Source organism: Arvicanthis niloticus, chromosome 14 (assembly GCF_011762505.2).
Source record: "Arvicanthis niloticus isolate mArvNil1 chromosome 14, mArvNil1.pat.X, whole genome shotgun sequence".
In the NCBI taxonomy this organism is placed as follows: Eukaryota; Metazoa; Chordata; class Mammalia; order Rodentia; family Muridae; genus Arvicanthis; species Arvicanthis niloticus.
The window spans coordinates 27,179,608-27,198,574 of record NC_047671.1 but is presented as its reverse complement, the minus strand read 5'-3'; the positions used below and the strand labels follow the sequence as shown (position 1 = coordinate 27,198,574).

Genomic DNA, 18,967 nt, shown 5'->3' with positions numbered 1-18,967 from the left:
TTGCATGTACCTAGAATGATAAAAAACAGGCCTAGAAAAAAATTAAACCTGCCTCAGCATTTGCTGGGGCCATACTATAATGTTGTCTAATTGTTTCTGTTTTCCTTTAATCCTCACTCCCTCCTCTGAGAAGTGATTTTTTTAAAAAAAAAGATTTACTTATTTATTTCATGTATATGAATACACTGTAGCTATCTCCAGACATACACCAGAAGAGGGTGTCAGATCCCATTACAGATGGTTGTGAGTCACCATGTGGTTGCTGGGAACTGAACTCAGTGCTTTTTTTTTTTTTTTTTGGTTTTTCGAGACAGGGTTTCCTCTGTGTATCCCTGGCTGTCCTGGAACTCACTCTGTAGACCAGGCTGGCCTCGAACTCAGAAATCCGCCTGCCTCTGCCTCCCAAGTGCTGGGATTAAAGGCGTGCGCCACCACCGCCCGGCCAGGTAGTGCTCTTGACCACTGAGAAATCTTTTGAGCCCAGGATCAGTGATTTCTTTACTCTCACAAGTTGACTTCAGAACCTTCCGTTCTGTTTTGCTTATCCACTGATTTTTATGTTTGTTTCTTTGAGTGAGACAGGGTCTCACGATGTTTCTCTGGCTGTCCCAGAATTAACTATGTAGAGCAGGCTGCCTTGGACTCAGGTCTGTCTGCCTCTGCCTCCTGAGTGCTGACAGTGTCTCACCAGCAGCACTCGCCGGCCTTTGTATTCACACCGGTAAGGCCAGCCTGGAACTTGCAGTGATTCCCCTGTGTCTGCCTCCTGAGCCCTGGGAACCGTGGCATGCCAATTACACAAACAATTTTCTACTTTAAAATGGGCTTTTATAAAGCCCCGTCCATCTAGTGCCTTCAAGAAGCTTCTCAACAACACCGTGCATCCTTCATTCTGAGAGAACTAGACAGGAGAAAGGACAGGCTTAGTGTTCTCTCTCTCTCTCTCTCTCTCTCTCTCTCTCTCTCTCTCTCTCTCTCTCCACACACACACACACACACATACACATACTCTTATATATATATACTTGTATATGTATATACAGATTTAAACACTCAACTGTTAGACAGATAATACTCATGTAGTCTAAAAAACCATTTAAATTAGCAGCTAATATTAAGAATTCACACACTGGGTGGTAGTGGCATACAACTTTAATCCCAGCACTCAGGGAGGCAGAGGCAGGGGGATCTCTCTGAGTTCCAGGACTGCTAGGGCTATACAGGTATACCCTATCTCAAAAATACAAAAACAAACAAACAAACAAAATCCCCCAAAATTTACATGAAGTTTAATTTATGGTTTTTTGAATCATTAGTAAATGCCACATAGTGTCTCCTGGGGAAGCCACGCAGGGTCTACCTCTGCAGTCAGGACACAAGCACTTCACCTCTGCAAACCTTCCTCCCCTGTTCACCTGCCTTCTACCACACTGCTTGTGTTACTTTCTTTTTGTTTCTGTTGCTTAGAAATACCACACCTGGCAAGCGATCCCACATTGCCCAGCCCCATTGTTTTCCTTATGGCAGAGCATGCTGGCACGCTTACCACACTACTCGCTCATTTTGATCCCTTACTCCTGGGAAAATCAGGTCTTGAGACCTCTGCAATATTCTACTCTACCTCCCTTCACCAGGAAACGGCCACAGAACTCACTGGAGGCATGGCGCTTGACTTTGACCTGTGGGTCCCCACGATGGGACTTCTCACTGCAGGAGGACGCGTGGCGCTTCACCTGAGCCCCTGTGGGGCGCTGGGACTCCTCATCCTGGGCAAGGAGCACAGAGGAAGAAAGTTAAGTGCAGGTAGGGTTCAACCCATTCAGGCAGGGAGCTTCTGCCCAGCATCTCTGAGAGCCTGACCTTAGACATATAGATTTGTACAGCACTTTAGTTTACACACTTCAGTAGGAGTGTCCTTCAAACCTCAGACCTTTCTGTGGGAGGTAAAAGGCTGGAGAGATGGCTCAGAGGTTAAGAGCACAGTCTGCTCTTCGGGTGGTCCTGAGTTCAATTCCCAGCAACCACATGGTGGCTCACAACCATCTATAATGAGATCTGGTGCCCTCTTCTGGCAGAATGCTGTATACATAATAAATAAATAAATCTTAAAAATAAATAAATGAATAAACAGCTAACAAAAACCAGCCAGAGCAGAAGAGTTAAAAAAAAAAAAAAAAAGGCAACCTTAAGCTGGAGACTTATCGAGAGGACAAATTAGAGGGCTCAGGAAACTGTGGGTGACCATTATTATAGGCATTTTGTCCCCACATCATTTGAAAGCGTGCTTCTATTTTCTGAATTGCTAATGCAGTCCTCTCTCAGAAAAGGAGGAGGAGGAAGAGGGGGAGGAGGAAGAGGAGGAGGAAGAGGAGGAGAGGGAGGAGGAGTGGGAGGAAAAGGAGGAGGAGGAAGAGGAGAAAGAGGAAGAGGAGAAGGAGGAGGGGGAGGAAGAGGAGGAGGAGGGGGAAAGAAGAAGAGGAGGGGGAGGAAGAGGAGGAGTAGAAGGAGGAGGAGGGGGGAAGAAGAGGAGGAGGAGAGGGAGGAGAAGGAGGAGGAGGGGGAGGAAGAGGAGATGGACTCTGATCCATATGCCATGGATGAGAGAGCCAATAGGTGATACAACTTATTGAACGGGCTGCACAGTTGTGCCTTAAGAGTATTTCTCACGCTCCAAGTCCAGCCAACATGCTGGGAGCCTGGTGTGATACATTACTGTCATCTAACATTGTATTCTGGACAGCATTGCTATCTCTGTACAGAACGTTCCGCTGTCTGGGTGCTGTGCTAATTGCCTTCTATTCAATACAGATCATTTCATTTTGTTCTCAAAATACTCCTGGGAAGGATGGAGCCAGAAAGTGGGAAGCAGGGTCTGAGAAGAAAAGCTTAAGTCTAACCGGCTTCCAGCCTTTGTGTCTGAAGCGCTAAAGCCATGCAGCAACAAGCTTCTCTGCAACTGAGCAAAAATCTTCAAGTTGCATCCAAGAAAGACCCTAGGAACACAAGGGCAGGCTGGTAATGTTTCTAGAAACGGGAGATCGTGGAGAGGAGAATGCAGAGTATCATCTAGTCCAGGGTCCCGGCTCACAGTGTGCTGTGTTCTCCCTCTAGATGTCACCCACCCACTCGTGTCTGGTTGCACTCCGCCCGTCTTCTAGCTCTTCCCCAGGAGAAGGCACAGGCCAGGCTGTTGAGAGCAGGCAGGCTTAGTGAAGGCAGTTTCTCTGAAGCAAAGGATAAAGTGGGCCGTGAAGGGGCAAGAAGAAACGGAAAGACGGCCTTTGCCACTTCACTAAGCTGTGGACCGTACCTGCACCTTTTCATAAGGCACCTCATCGTAGATGCGAGGCTCAGGCCACTGATCCTGGCAGGACTGTGCATACCTAGAATACGAAAAGTTCAATTATCTTGGTGACAGTTTGTGGCTCTTACGCTGCCTTCCTGACTTCTCTCACTTGAAGCTGGCAGCCGTTTTTAATGTAGACCGCAAGGTCACGTGCTAATAAGGACTGCATAGGCATGTGTGGGTACCACAAGCCTGACCACAGGTGGCTCATTCCCAGCATCCTTTGTAAGTCAGAAGACAAGCTCCAGGATGGCAAACAGCAGGATATGCGTCCCACCTCGCGTGACGACTGAACCATCCTTCCCGCGGATGCCGACTTCCGGAGCTTGCCCCGCCCCTTCCGCCCGTGTGCTCTCAAGGCTACATGCAGAGCCTTGGGAGATGGAGCTGAGGCCGAACACCCTGGCAGGAGCAGACCACGGAGCCACCCTTACAGGAAGGAGTTGCGCCCGGCACTGACGATGCTGGTTAAGGTCTCCACGTCGACGTAGTCATAGTGCAGTGCCTCTGGGGTGACTTTGGAGCCCATTTCCACCAGTAGCAGCCCGAGCCAGCGGCCCATGTCCTCTGAGCAGCTTGCCTGGGGAGAGGAAGCACAGTGGGGTTCACATTCCCACCGTGAAGCCGGCTGGCTGCTTGCTCAGAGAAACCCCGCAAATGTTTGTAATTACTCAGTACTTAAGGATGGAGGAAGAACTAGGCTAGACACACGTGCAGAAATCGGAGACTCACAAATTCTCTTTTTTCCAAGTATCTGTTCAAAAGCTCCTTCCTCTGCGGGATCTCTGATTACTTCTGTAATACGGCACACCTCTAACCTCCACCCTCTGGGTTTTTAGATCCAATCGTTTTCTGATACAAAAACAATTATGCATTCTCAAAACTTCTTTCTTCTCTCTTTTTTCATGCTAGGGATCAAACCCAGGGCCTTATTTATACAAGGCCTGGCTCTACTATTGAGCCACATCCCCAGCCGGGAAGCATATTGTTTTAAAATGATGATGATGATGATGATGATGATGATGATTTGTTTTTTCGAGACAGGGTTTCTCTGTGTAGCCCTGGCTGTCCTGGAATTCACTCTGTAGATCAGGCTGGTCTCAAACTCAGAAATCCGCCTGCCTCTGCCTCCCAAGTGCTGGGATTAAAGGTGTGCCACCACTTCTTGGTTTAAAATTATTATTATTTTTTTATGTTATGTGTATGACTGACTGTTTTGCCTGCTTGTATTTTTATGTACTACATTCATGTCTGGTGTCTGCAGTAGCCAGAAGAGGGCATCACATCCCCTGTAACTGGAGTTACAAATGGTTATGAGCCATATTGTGGGTGCTGGGAATAAGGACGGGGTTCTCTGCCAAAGCAGCAAGTGTTTTTAACTGCTGAGCTATTTCTTTGGCCTCTGTATTTATAATTAATTCTCTAAGCAAGTGCTCCAATAACTCATTGTTTTTCCTTAGCTTGAATTACACAAAGCATTATAGTACCATTTATACAGAAATCCCCCCAAACAAACTGAAGGCCAGTTAAACATTTACTTAATTCTGATTTAAGGAGCATTATCATAAAATCAACTTAGCTAGTGTGGTGGTTTGAATAGGTATGGCCCCCACAGACTCATGTGTTTTGAATACTTGGCCATAGGAAGTGGCACTATTACGAGGTATGGCCTTATTAGATAGGTGTGGCCTTGCTGGAGGAAATGTGTCACCATGGAGGCTGGCTCTGAGGTCTTATATGCTCAAGTGACACCCAGTGTGGCATACAGTCTCCTCCTGCTGCCTGCAGATCAAGTTATGGTACCCCTAGCTCCTTCTCCAGCACCAGGTCTGCCTGCTCGCTGCCACGCTCCCACCATGATGATAAAGGAATAAGCCTCCGAGCCTGCAAGCAGCCCCAATGAAATGTTCTCTTTTATAAGAGTTGTAGTGATCACAGTGTCTTTTCACAGCAATAAAACCCTAAGACAGCTTGGCAAACTTGATTAAAGAAATAAACAAGGTACCCTTTTCAGGGACGGGGAAGAACCCTAGAAAACTCTGTGTAAGTTAAGGGAAACGAGAGACTCAAAATACGGTGCAGAAGATAAGAGTTCTTGAAACTGAAACACAGAGAGGCAGATGGAGAGGCTACTGGTACTGTGGGAGCCTGGAAAAGCACGTGGCTGCTCTGGCCTCTGTTTGTCTATGATACAGGGGAGGTAGACATTTTAACCTTCCTCCTGTGTCAACATTTTGAATTCTAAATAGCCAAAGGGCTGCCATTTGGAGGGTCATCTGTGTCCTCTGAACAATCTGAGAGCACCAGCAGTGCCGGCGGTAGGAAGGCCAGTGAGCAAACGCCACCCATCCATTGTTCAAGAGGGGCTTGCTGAGCATGTGCTGGACATCCTGTTGGGGAGATAAACATTGTAAAAAGCATGGCCGGAGCCCTGCCTGCAGGAGGCTGGAAGGGTTTTAACTCAGAGTGGGCAAACTCTTCACAGAGCCTGGAGTTGCTCAGTGAGAGGGACCGGCACCCTGAAGGACAGTGCTCCTTTCTGAGGTCAGTGACTTCCAGTGGGAAGGTTTAAGCAAGAGCTCCAGAATCAGATCCCAATTCATCCACTGGAGGTGCCTGTTAGACCTGGAACTTTAAGGTCAGGGCAAAGAAGCGAATCTGGGCTCTAGAGTTAGGGCTGGTCAGTACTAGGACACAAAAACACAGAGTGCTATGTTGGGTTTGAACTTGAGACAAACAACATAGAACCTTTCAGTCTAGGCTCATCTCCAAACTGCCTGGGAGACTTTCATAGGAATAACACGATTCTTTTGTTTATCTGGAGTTCCAGCATACCTGATGTCCCCGGGGGTTATCTGACAACCCTGGTGGGTTCCTTCCACAAAGTCCCTGTAGTAGAGCACACCCACCCACACCCTCTCCTCTCACCTCGAGGATGGCCACCTCCTGTCGATTGCGCAGGATCCTGAAGGCAAAGGGGTGCCTGGGTCCAAAGCCTGGGGCTACCTCACAGCCCCTGAGGGCAATGGCATTCACGTGGGTATGCAGGTCTGTGCGGTCTTTGTGGAAATAGAGAGTGTTGCACCTGAGGCGACACCACCGTTCCTTCCAGCCTTGGTTTACCAGTACGTTCAGGTAGCCTGGGACAGGAGACAGTGTGATGACCTCTTTATAGCTCCTTGGGCAAAGGCGCTGAGAGGTATCTATGCAAACCGGTGATCTAGCTGGCAGGAAGGCCTGGCACCTTAGGTATCTATCTTCTTTGTGTCTCAGCAGCCTAGCCATGAGTGCATGTTGTTAATGTCATTCATGCATCCGTTCACAGCCTCAGGGCCACACCAAGTGTGATGGAAATGCCCACCCTACTAGATAAGCCATACAAAAGCTGCAACTATCCCCTTCATTCCCCCAAATTAAATGGTACTGAAAGATGGGAAATGATGGACTATGCTGACACCTAGTGGCCGAATGTAGAAACGCCACCATGTAGCCACAGTAAGGATTATTAAACCTGAGCAGACAGCTGACCACACACAGATGGAGTTAAAAAATCTCCTTTGAGCATTTATTTTTTTCTTTACTAGAGAATGCTACCATTCAATGATCATGAAATATTTCTTTATAACCATAGCTTTTTAAGCTAATAGAGTACTTCTGCATATCCAAAATAAATGATCATATTTTTTGCTATGGAACCCTGGACCTCACATGACTTAGGCAAGTGCTCTGCCACTGGACACACCCTCATATGCTTTAAAACAGGTGATTATCTTACTGGGTTACAGTACATGAACTTGTATGGACCAAATAACCCTTTCTCTACCAGACACCTTTTATTAACGTGCATTTATCTTTAAAAGTACTTAATATTGTAAATCCCAATTTCCTTACCAGACTAGGCTGTAATCTACATACAGTTACATGTATATGTACATGTCTATAAACCAGAAGCCTCTGCCATTCAAGGTGCTTGACCCTCCGAGGAAGCACCGAGCTAAAATTTTTCTAGGTCCGTAAAAGCAGCAGCCATACATTTTATGTAGTTTTTATTTTTCTCTAGTTTATAAAGGCCAGGATATTAGCTACATATACATCGCAATTTATATACCTTTGTTACTGTTTGTTTTTGAGATAGGGTTCCATGTACTCCAGGCTGGCCTTTGGCCTCAAACCTACTATGTAGACACAGATAACCTATGACCTTGAACTCCTGACCCTCCTGCTTCCAAGGTTCTGGAATTACAGATTTGTACTACAACATCCAGAAAACCTTGCACATTCCGTGCTGTGAACTTCCTCCTATCTTTTATTATCTGGGAAACTGAGGCCTGGAGGTGGACAGTGTTTGACTTGGTTCACAGGAGTCACAGATATGATGGTCAGTTGCTTTTCCTTTCCTAGGAGTGAAGAGACACAGGCCATGGATGCTGACTGAGTGGAGTCTAGCCATCCAGAGGAAAGGGGCAGGGACTAAGGCATGGGGAATTCCCTGGAATTAGTCCCGGAAGCCAGGTTCAAGAGTCTGAACTGCCCTTCTTCTCAGAGTCAGTACTTACCACAGCATGGAACCTCATCCTCACTGGATAATGTCTGCAGGTCCTCAGACAGCGCCTTCTTCTTGGAGAAACTGATGATGCGTGTGATCTTGCGCCCGGCGGCCCTGCTCATGGAGCCCTTAAGCTCAGCCAGGCTGTTCTTCTTCCCTTTGCCTGGTGGCACACGAGTGGATCACAGGGGATGGGGAAGGAGGCCATGATCCCACTTCTACCCATCTCTGGCCTTCCCAGAAGCCTTTGCAACCTGCCTGTAATTACTAGATATAAAAGGTCCAGAGGCCTTACTCTGGTCCCTAGGATCTGCTTAGCCACTTCGGACCTGTAGCAAAGCTCCTCCCACCTCTGACACTCTCCAGCATGGACTAGTGGAAGCTTCTGGAAGCTCCTACCATGTTCACAGGCTTCTCGGCGACCGAGAGTGGAACTGCTGTCATTCATGCCCAGGCTGTCGGAGTCTGAGTTCTGTTTCTCTTGGGACAATCTCTGGGGAAGGACACAGACAGCCTCACATGAGGGGGGACTCTCAGAAGGAGTCCCTTATCCTCCCAGTCTTCTTTCAATTCCTCAGGCAACATCTATCACATATATGACACCACACAAATATGATCAGGAAGGTGGCACTGACTTGAGACACAGCCATGACTTCAGGTTACACTCTACTGGGAGAGTAGGGTCACTTATCATAATGCATTGACAGCAATGTCCTGAGATATGTGCATGCACTGTATCTGGCTCGTGACAGGGATCTAGGCAAGCATTTAAGTGGGATGTGAATATAATCCAGTAGCACCGAAGGGCTGGACAAGAGGGGGCAACCTTGGATGCTGAAGAGCCACTGGGCAAGCTGGTCAGGATTAAGTTTCAGAAAGGGATGGGCCAAGGTGATAGCTTAGAGGAAAAAGGATGAGCTAGAAGATGTTTGCAAAGGAGTCATGGTAAGACCCCGATGATCAGCAGAGTCCATTACAATCCTACCTTGTGTGAGAGGATGAATGAACATGCACGCATGTGCGCGCGCGCGCGCACACACACACACACACACACACACACTGCTTCCAGTCTATTATTTTTAATTTATTGTGTCAACTGTGAAGCAATCATACCTTCCTTGATTCATCGATACAGTCATATGCTACAACGGAGGTAACAAATGATGGGAGGAATCACAGTGCTACCATTACTTATTAGCTGTGGGGGGGAAAAGATCCATCTTCCCAAGGCTCTGTTTTCTCCTGTCAATCACACTCACTGGAGAAAGCCTCGGTGAGGCACCAGAGGGCTGGAGCCCGTGAACCTATGAGGCCAACGAGTCAGTTCTAACAACACCCACGTAATTTGCTGTGATCTCACTTCAAGAAGCTAGACTTGACCCGGCCAGACTTGAGCCAGTGTTAAAATGATACCCACTCCTTCAAAAAGGTACAACATCAGTTCTTTAGCCTGTCCTGAGGAAGATCCGTTAGATGATTTGGGATAAACTCAGCACTAGAGAGAGATGAGGACAAGAGAGGTGTTTCCCTCTGTCTCTACAGAGCTGCGCTCAGGGGAGGCGCCTATCAGGAGGAGGATGAGCTGTCTAAACATGAAGAGTCTTGTCTGTAGGGTTTGAAATAGAAGTTATGGCCCCATTTGTTCTACAGCAGCTTTTCCCTCAAGATGGGAAGCAAATACAGCGAAAGGCTGGGGGCGCTCTGTAAATGAACTCAGGGATGATATTTCAGTCTCAGTCTCATGATCCCATGGAAAGAGACCCCCACCATCACAACATCTGGCTCTTCTCCCACCCAAAAGACCACCATTAGCATCAGCCAACCTCGCCCTGTATCCTCAACCGCAGCAGAGAACTCCACTGCACGGCTTGTCCACCGTTGCTCTATAGAGCCTTGACCTGCACCAGAGGGCACACCATGGTGTGTATCTGCACAGTCACGCTCCTTTTCCAGTGTCACTTTCTGTTTTCCAAGGGCCTTACTCCTGGCAAAGGCCAAGTATGGGCAGGGCTAGACTTCCCCTTCACTAGGTACCTGAGACCCAAACCCCAAGACTGTTTTTCTGACCTCACGACTTTGCTTCTACTGTACCCGCCTTCTGCCCACCTTGGCTGAATTATACCACATCTACTCTTTAGGGCTCGGCATAGGCATCCATGTTCCCCCGTACTCCAGGCATCCCAAGCTCCCTGTTCCATCTCCCATCCCTGTCCAGGACCAGGTGGACCAGTTCTCTACCTCTATACTGAGCCACACGGTCCACCTTCAGACCCACATTCTCTCTGCTCTTGCTGCTTAGAGCATCACTTCTGTAGGAATAGTCCTGAACCTCTGAGACAGGAGCATGTCTCCCTGACACACCAGGAACCTGGCACTGTCTCTTTTAGCTTGTTCCCAGAGTAGCACTTACAATGCAATGTGATTGTTTTGGCTCATGTCCGTCTGACTCGGGCTGTAGTAGTGGGGTCAAGGGTCATACTGCATGGGGCCTGGTATGGGTGCAGTCTCTCTATAGAATTTGCCCAGTGGTTGTTCGAGGTGCTCTGTTGCCATAAGCAGCGTCCTGAAGAGCCAGCCTGTGTGGGCTTAACCCCTGACTTTGTTCCCCTTTTACTACCAGATTTGGTGTTACAGCTTTCTCTTTTGAAAATCTGTCTCCAACATAAGCTCTCCAAAAGTGAGGCTTCTGAGAAAGGACTGGATCCTAAGGACTCTTCCTTGAGTGGATTTACTCATGGCTAAACTATCTGAAACTGAGGGGAGGCAGCCGAACTTGTTAGGCCAGGTGTCTCTAGAGGGCATGTCCTGAGAGAAGATACACCTGGTCCCTTCCTGCCTCCTGTCTGCTTCCGGTCTTTTATGAGAAGAGCTGCACTGCCTGCCTACACATTTCCCACCTAGTCCTACTATTGCAATAGCCCGATGATGCTCAGGCTTGCCCAAGAGCCTGTGGGCAGCCTGGGGGCTGACCCACAACAAAACTCTCTCCCTTTAGTTGTTTATGGCAGGGATGTTGTCACAGAGACTAAGGTTTGGCTAACAAGCACCTGCCACTCTGCTGCTAAGCTTGTATGATGTCACAGATGTGTGTGTGTGTGTTCACCACCGGCCTGTGAGTCTGTGGCCTGTGCTTAGTACCGACTACCTTACCCAGAGGAGACTGCTGGAGACAGACATACCTTGTCCTGATCCAGCTTGCACAGGATGACTGGGGATCTGGGGACCTCCAAGCCCTCAGCTCCCCCGATGGGTCGGCTGACCTCTCGGATAACCTGTGAAGAAGACACAGAGCTGGGAACCGGTGCACAACTCTGGGAACAGAACCAGCCTGGCTGCTGGTGTTTGTGGGATCAAGACTTGTAAGGAGGATTAGGGCCACCAGGAGGCAGAGTAGGGCTGAACTGTGGGTGTGTCTGAGTCTGTCAGAAAGACCTTTCTGCCTCCCTAAAGACACTGCTTTCTGCTGTCTGAGGAGAGGGAGACTCTGGAAGAGACTAGTGTGAATCTCAAAGACTCACAGTGGTGCAGGGCCTGCTTCTGTGAGAGCTAGGACTTTTATCATAGCCTCCAGGTGGCTGGGTCATCACCTTGCTTTCAGTGACATTGGAAACTGAGCCCCTTACTCAAGGTTGAAGGAAAAACCATGCAGCTACTGCAGTCTGAAGAGTCGGTATCTAAACTGGGCATGGTGGTGGTGTACGCCTTTAATTTCAGCACTCAGGAGACAGAGGCTGGTGGATCTCTGAGTTCAAGGCCAGCCTGGTTTATTGAGTGAGTTCCAGGACAGCCAGGCTACACAGAGAAACCCTGTCTCAAACAAAACAAAACAAAACAAAACAAAACAAAACAAAACAAAACAAAACAAAACAAAACAAAACTATAAAACTAAACTAAATCAAACCAACAGCAACAAAAAGGGCACCATCTGATGCTCAACTAGACAGCAGCATTTATCCCCACAGCAGTCTGTGATTCCCCAGTTACAGGTGAGATGACGGACTCAGAGAGGTAAAGGCTCTGGTAGGAGGCCGCAGAGCCAGACCCAAAGTAGGCTATGTGATTGGAAGTCTAGTCTTGGGCTAGACTACAGAGAACCAGAATAGCCAAGTAGATCCCTTTGAATCCTGGGCCTCAGGCTCCAGCTTCCAACTCATAAGGAGCCTGAGCCTGAAGCTCGAGGCTCCCAGAAGGCAAGCTCTCTCCCTTCCTTCCCCTCGGGACACAAAGGTAGGGATGAGAATACCAAACATTCCAGGGAGAGCTGGTTATCACCGGAAGGAAGGGAGAAGAGAAGGGGCTAAAAGGAGGGCTCGGCTTCATTGTTCCAACAGGAAGGTGGGAGGAGACTAGAGAGTCCAGTGGAGTAAGTAGAGGGATGGAAGATCTGCTGGAAAGGACAGGGATGGGGTAGGGGAGGGGTGTGGGGTGTGGGAAGGGTGGGTCGAGGCGGGCTGGGGGCGGGGCAGGGTAGTACTGCAATCACCACTTACTGCCTGACAGACACCGGCCAACAGCTGTGTTGACTCCTTAAAAGAACCATTAAGCTGAGGCAACTGAAGCAGAGGGGAGTAATGCCATTTGCAGGAGGCCTCACAGCCAGCCAATGCTTAGTTCTAGAACCTGAACTCAAATCCATGCACCATCAAAGTCCCTTGCCATCACGATGCCGCCACCATGCCTACTTTGGAGCAGATCTACTTAGCTTCAAATCCTGGCCTCAGTCACCTGATGTTGTCTGTGGTCCTTGGCAGTCACATTAAGTCCCGTGGGCCTCAGTTTACTCACCTTGGAATGTAAGTAATAACACGAGGCCTTTGGCACATTCCGTGGTACAAAGTGATTAATACAAGGCTTCATGTGTCTGGGACACTATAGAGGCATTGGCCTCCAGTGGACATTACAGCAATGGACATTTCCATCTAAAAACTAGAAAGGGATTTTTTTTTTTTTTTTTTTTTTTTTTTTTAATAAAAAGGGCTAACAGGCAGGCCTAATGATAACATCAGTTTTCAAAGGCATGAAGCTCACTGTTGCGGAAGTGTAGGTTGGGCAAACAGTAGGATGCTCTGAGAGGGAAGTTAAATAACTGGAAGATTATAGACCACCTATATGAAGTCTGTCGGTTGTGAATACCCAAGTCCCAATTGATATGAGCCATGCACTCGGCACCTGGATCCCTCTTCCCCCAAGGACAGGGCCCCAGGCCTGGGGAAAGAAGGAAGGCAGGGAGGTCAGGGTAGTAGCTTTCTGTGTTCTGTGTTTCTGTGTTCTGTGTACCTTCAGCCACTCCTCGGCCTGTTCCCTGCTCTGCAGAGCCAGCACCAACACCTCTGTGGCCCCCTGGGAGAAGCGCAGCTCGTGTCGCTTGTGCCTGCTGTCCTTGGGCACATAGACGACGGTGCAGACATCTAGTGCCAGCCTCAGGTGTGGCTGTCGGTCCTTGGAGCTTTTGTAACACTGCACAGGGAGAGATGGGGGTCAGAACCTTCTGCAGAAAACCCTCACCTACAGAGAAGAGTCCCTACCCAGTCGACTGTGAGCAATACCTCACAGCGAGAAGCCCGAGGGGAGGGGGAGGGTCTCTGGGAATCATCCAGCACTTCAGTCCATGAGGAAAAGGCAGACTATAGCACAATACTAGGAAGATCATGTGGGTTGAAGAACCAGAGAACAAATAGGGTGGCTTGGGAGGATGCCAGCTGAAAGGGCTGCAGGCAGAACTTGAGGAGAGAATCCCCGGGAGGTATGCAGTGTTTGGCCTTGGAAAGGCAGGCTTTCCTATAATAAGGCCAGCCTTAATCTCAACCACAATGCTACAAAAAGGGAGCTATAATGGGATAAAAATGGGACCTAAAAAAGGGATAATGGTTGCCGGGCGCGGGGGGGGGGGGGGGGAGGGGGAGGGAGAGGCATTTCCTTCAGTAGTGTATACACTGGTAAGGGGCCTATGCTCCTGTAAGCATTCCCAAGTAAGCACATTGGTTCACACATACAAAGCAGTGGGAGGGGCTAGTTGGAAGCGGAAGGAAGAGGATTAGCTCAAGTGGGAAGAGGAGGTGACAGAGGTGACTATGAGCAAAATCTATACATGCATGGATGCATATAGTGAAACCTGTGATTATGATACTAAAAGCTTTAAAAAAGGTTAACACAGCCCAGTAGGTAAGAGCATCTGTTGCCAAGCCTGGAGACTGGAGCTTGATCCCTGAAACCCTCGTGGAAACTGAGAACCAACTCCAGCAATCTGTCCTCTGGCTGCTATGCATTTGCCTTGGTGCATGTGCCCCACCCCCTCAATAAATAAATAAATAAATAGATAGATAGATAGATAGATATTTAAAAGAGAAAAATCTTAAAGTCTGATTTCTTTCCTAACAGAGCTAAAAAATCTTGCAAAGAAAATCTAGCCGCTTATAAAACACAGAGGCCATTATTGGTTTATTCTAGGAACACAGGTGGCTTAGCATTGAAATAGCCACCTAATTCATCATAGTGAGAGACGAGAGAAATATCACACGATTCAATAGAGGCAGAGACAGGTACGTGATAAAATTTGGAACCATATATGCTCTAAAGCAAGGAAACAGAGTAAAGAGGAGGAGACTGTGTGTGAGATAAAAAGAACATTTATATACACTGTAGCAAGAGGCCCCTGTACTGGAGAAGTATTAAAGTGTGGGGGGGAGTTGGGCTGAGACTGGCTGCCTTCTCCCTTCTCTATCTCTAGGCTGGACGGCCTGGCAGCAGCAGGCAGTCAAACAAAGTAGAGAAAGGGAGGAGCAAGAACTGGAAACACCCCCATTGTGACCCTCAGACTAGCCCTGGCCTGTGGTCAGTCTTCACTGCCCGGGGTTTGAAAAGAGTTCAAAGCCATGTGTATTGGTCATGGCTTACAAATATTAAAACTTTTTTTTTTTTTAAAAAAAAAGAAAAATAGCTATTATCTTTTTCTACAATTATGTTTGCTATCCTACTTTGGGATTCCCGGTGTTCAGGGTTTCTCTGTGTAGCCCTGGCTGTCCTGGAACTCACAGAGATCTGCCTGTCTCTGCCTCCTGAGTGATGGGATTAATGGCGTTGCATTTTCTTTAGGGGTGATAGTAATTAGAAATGGTGCATTAAAAGAAGAGCTTCCTTTAAAGAGAACGAGTTATAGACTTGTACATGCAGGAAGGGATTGCTGCATAAACTGATGTGGGAGAGCAATAGTGGGAACAGGGAGTGTGTCTTATTTAGTTTTATGTTTATGGGTGTTTAGTCTGCATGTTTGTCTGTGCACATCCATGCAGTGCCCCAGGAGACCAGAAGAGGGCGTCAGATCCCCCTGGAACTGGAGATACAGATGGCTGTGAGCTGGGAATCTATCCCAGGTCCTCTGTAAGAGCAGCCCATTATCTTAACCACTGAGCCATCTTGATTATCTCTTAGTCGAAGAGATTCATTCATTCTTTTGCTTTGTCTCTCTCCAGGGTCTTGCTGTGTAGCCCTGGCTGGCCTTGAACTCATGAAAATCCTCCTGCCTCCACCTCCCAAGAGCTGGGGTTATAAGCAGAGATCTTTCTTTTTAAATCATTTTATTTTTTTTTCCTAGTGAGATGTATGTATGTACGTATGTATGTATGTATGTGGTACTGGGGGTTAGATTCTAGGTCTCAGGTCTCATTCATGTTAGGCAAGTACTTGGCTATTGAGCTAGTTTATGAGTAAGTAGACTAACTTGCATAATAACGAACAATGAATGTTTTAGAAAATTAAAAAAAAAATTCTGGGAAAAAAACTAGGTGAGCCTCCATCTGACTTTCAAGAGTGCATGTGCGCATGAGTGCGTGCGTGCGTGCATGCGTGCTAAAGATCTAATGTATCACACGACCTGAGGTTCTGTGCAGAGGCCAGTTACACCCTCAGACATGCAAGGACACACACAGGCCTCCAATGAATCACTCACCAGTAGCTGTTCCTCCTTGATGACCGTCAGCTGCTTGGCCCACTGCCCGAAGCGTTTTTTCCGAAGCAGGAAGGCGCATATCCTGCAGTCCCTAACCAGGTGCATGGAGGCCTCTTCTGAGGGCCACTGGTGCTTGGGCTGCCGCCCCTTCTCTTCCTCCTCCTCCTCATCGTAGGACTCATAGGAGCTACTCATGGCGTCAGAGTCATTGTCTGTGGGTGTCATGAAGAAAGGGCCCTCAGTCTCTGTGCCATCCCCAGGAAAGCCCCTTCTTAATCCTGGCAGACAGCCTGTTCTGGGCCCAGGCTAGAGAAGACAGAGGAATGACAAGGATGGAGTAAGCCTTACTCAAAAGCTTTGCTTTGGACTGGCCTGTGCGATGGGGTCTTTGAGGTTTCACTTCTTGGGAGTTCCTCACTGATATGTGGTCATGATAAATACCAGATTCTACTTCACATGACATGGACAATGTTTGCTTAAGTGTCTTACACCAGTAATTGCTCAGTAAACTCCTGTTATTACTCTGACCTCATCGCTATCCACAGACACTGTCCCCCAGCCATCCTCGTGAGGCAGCAAATCCCCAGGACAGATAAGGAGACTGAACTTGGGTAAGATTCAAGTGAGTCCCATTCCAACGGTCTTTCCGCCCAACCCACTGAAAGAACAAGTGCTTTGGGGCCTGTTTTGTGATCTCAGCCTGGTAAGGGCTGATGGGTGTGTGTGTGTGTGTGTGTGTGTGTGTGTGTGTGTGTGTGTGCATGCCGAGGGCCAGTGCTTCAGGAGGACAGCCGTGTGAGCAGCTGCTCATGACATACAGGAGTTCTTCAGCTCTCCGTTCATCCTGGTCGTGGGATAGCTGCTGTCTGCGTCCTCGTAGTAGCCATCCACAATCGACTGTGCTGGGCTGCAGCCATCTGTGGGATTGTCAGAAAGAGCTGAGCTTATAGAAATAAGGGCAGCATCCAGGGGCAGGGCTGGAAAAACCCCAGGGATAGAGAGTGGGGACTCAGGGCAGCCTCGGCCTGGGTATAGGGCCCTATGCTTAGGCTTCCCACTTAACCTTACATACCCATCACTACAAAGTGCCTTGCTGGGCCCTGTCGGACCTCCAGGTTACTCTCGTGTGCCTTCTTACATTTTTTATCAGAGAAGTATTCCCCACCCCTCAAGACACAGCTCAAAGACATCTCCTCTCATCTCCTATTGGCATTCAGTGTGTGAGAATGTCCTCTGTCCTAGCTCTGTTCTCAACCTGCTGTTAAAGGTAGGCTTTGGTTCCATTTTACACAGTCAGTGGGCAACAGGCCCCACAGAGATTGCTAATGGCTGAGCTCAGATCAGGATTGAGCCGGATACCCTCATTCACACAGTCTAGATCACTCTCCCACAACACTGCTCTGTAGAGCCCTGCTCTGGGTTGTTAGGTCCCTCCTGTCTGTCTGTTTCCTGAGGAAAGCCATACTGAAGTCCCTAGCTACGAGATGCTCGGCTCACTCCCAAGTGAGGCTCTGAGCCTGCCTTTGCGTCTCTGAGGCCTATGTGTTGGCAGCATGACCTGCAAGGTTGACTGGAGGAATCGGTGGTAGGTGAAGTGGGACATGTGGGGGCAAAACTGTAACACCAGGCATACCTGGATGCTGTGTGCGCGAGGAAGAACACTGTGACTGGCTGGCTTGGTTGTAGGCTCGCCCCTTACTGGGTCCGTGGTCTTTCCTGAGGCCCTCCCTTCCTGCTTTCCCAAAAGGGAGCTTCTCTGGGTTGTACTAGGGAAGTGAGCTCTCTGGGAAGGTTAGGGAGCCTTTTCTCACCATGGCTCTTGACATGTGACTTGGGGCCCAGCAAGCACTTTGTCTTTTCCTTATTCCTTTGCCCTTAATGGACAAGATAAGAAAAGTTGTGTCCTTCACCTCTGTGACACGGAACTGGAGATTCAGGGCCTGAAGAAGGTCACAGATTACTAGGTCCAACCTCATCACAGGCAAAAAGTGCAAACAGCATAAATGTCTGATGGAAAGATAGGCTGCATGCATCAATCATGTCCTTAGCAAGGGGGCTCGGTCATAGAGGAAGCCACTCTGCTGCACACTCCAACATGGACGGGCCTTGCAAATGCTATGCTAAGTGAAAGAAGCCAGGCTAGAAAGGTCATGTGTCAGGCTAGAGAGGTCACGTGTCAGATGATCACATTTACATGAAATGTCCAAAACAGATGAAGCCATATTGCCAGAAAGCTGCTACATGGCTGGCAGAGGCTGGGGTATGGGGAAGAGAAGCAGTGATCGAGGAAGGTCTGTGCTTCATGGTCCGTCTTTTGGGAACAATGAAAATGCTTGGGGACTAGATGGCAATGGTGGCCAAGTTATGCTAAATGCACAGCTGGACATTTTTCAAAAACAGTGTGGCAGTAATCTTCTATTTTATCATATTGAAAACCTTTTGCCCGTGGGAAAATACCAGCATACAAGAGCGTGAGTGAAAGAACACGTTCCCTCCGCACAGATTTACTTATTTCTTCCCCTTCTTCCTCACTATCTTCTCTTAAGAAGAGGTCTCAAACTCCTGGGCTCAAGCCATCCTCCTGCCTCAGGTTCCTAGTGGCTGGGATTCTAGTGGCTGTCATCAAACTGGCTCAAATAGCATGTTTCCAAATTATATATCACACTCACCTATTATTATTAATGTATTTTATACAAAGGCTCTGTCCCTGAGCTATCTGCCCAGTGTCCCACCTGGATTTCTATTCATTACCCGTAAAAAAAAAAAAAAAATCCTGTTACTAAGTTCTTGTGTGCCCTAGAAAAATTGCTAAAACCAATGCATGAACATATATACACTGTTAGAAAAAAAAAAAAAACCGAAACAAACGAAATCATGTTTGTGAAGTATTCTGTGCTTGCTTTTCTTCCATGACTGTGCCATTTACATGGACCATGTAAGTTTGTCTCCCATTGCAACAGACCTGCTTGATTTCCAGTTCGGTGGGTGGAGAACACTCTGCAGTGCTGCAGAGCGGCCGGGAAGTGGACCACTGACATTGCCATCTACAGCTCAGCTGTACATGCTTGGACATCCAAACCCACGGTTTCCCCGTGTAATGTCAAGTCCTTATGTTGGGTAAAGGGACTCC

General features: G+C 48.1%; 1 protein-coding gene across 1 annotated transcript in view; it reads right to left on the bottom strand.

The window, feature by feature from the left end:
- Nucleotides 1-18,967, bottom strand: part of Afap1l1 (actin filament associated protein 1 like 1) — a 59,935-nt gene that overhangs the window by 8,080 nt on the left and 32,888 nt on the right. The window contains exons 6-15 of the mRNA XM_034518693.2: nt 16,656-16,754; nt 15,838-16,049; nt 13,170-13,349; nt 11,072-11,164; nt 8,292-8,385; nt 7,903-8,055; nt 6,275-6,486; nt 3,781-3,926; nt 3,311-3,383; nt 1,655-1,766 (exon numbers count right to left, since the gene is read on the bottom strand). Coding sequence (XP_034374584.1) covers nt 1,655-1,766; nt 3,311-3,383; nt 3,781-3,926; nt 6,275-6,486; nt 7,903-8,055; nt 8,292-8,385; nt 11,072-11,164; nt 13,170-13,349; nt 15,838-16,049; nt 16,656-16,754 — 1,374 coding nt within the window. The remainder of the gene's footprint in view (nt 1-1,654; nt 1,767-3,310; nt 3,384-3,780; nt 3,927-6,274; nt 6,487-7,902; nt 8,056-8,291; nt 8,386-11,071; nt 11,165-13,169; nt 13,350-15,837; nt 16,050-16,655; nt 16,755-18,967) is intronic.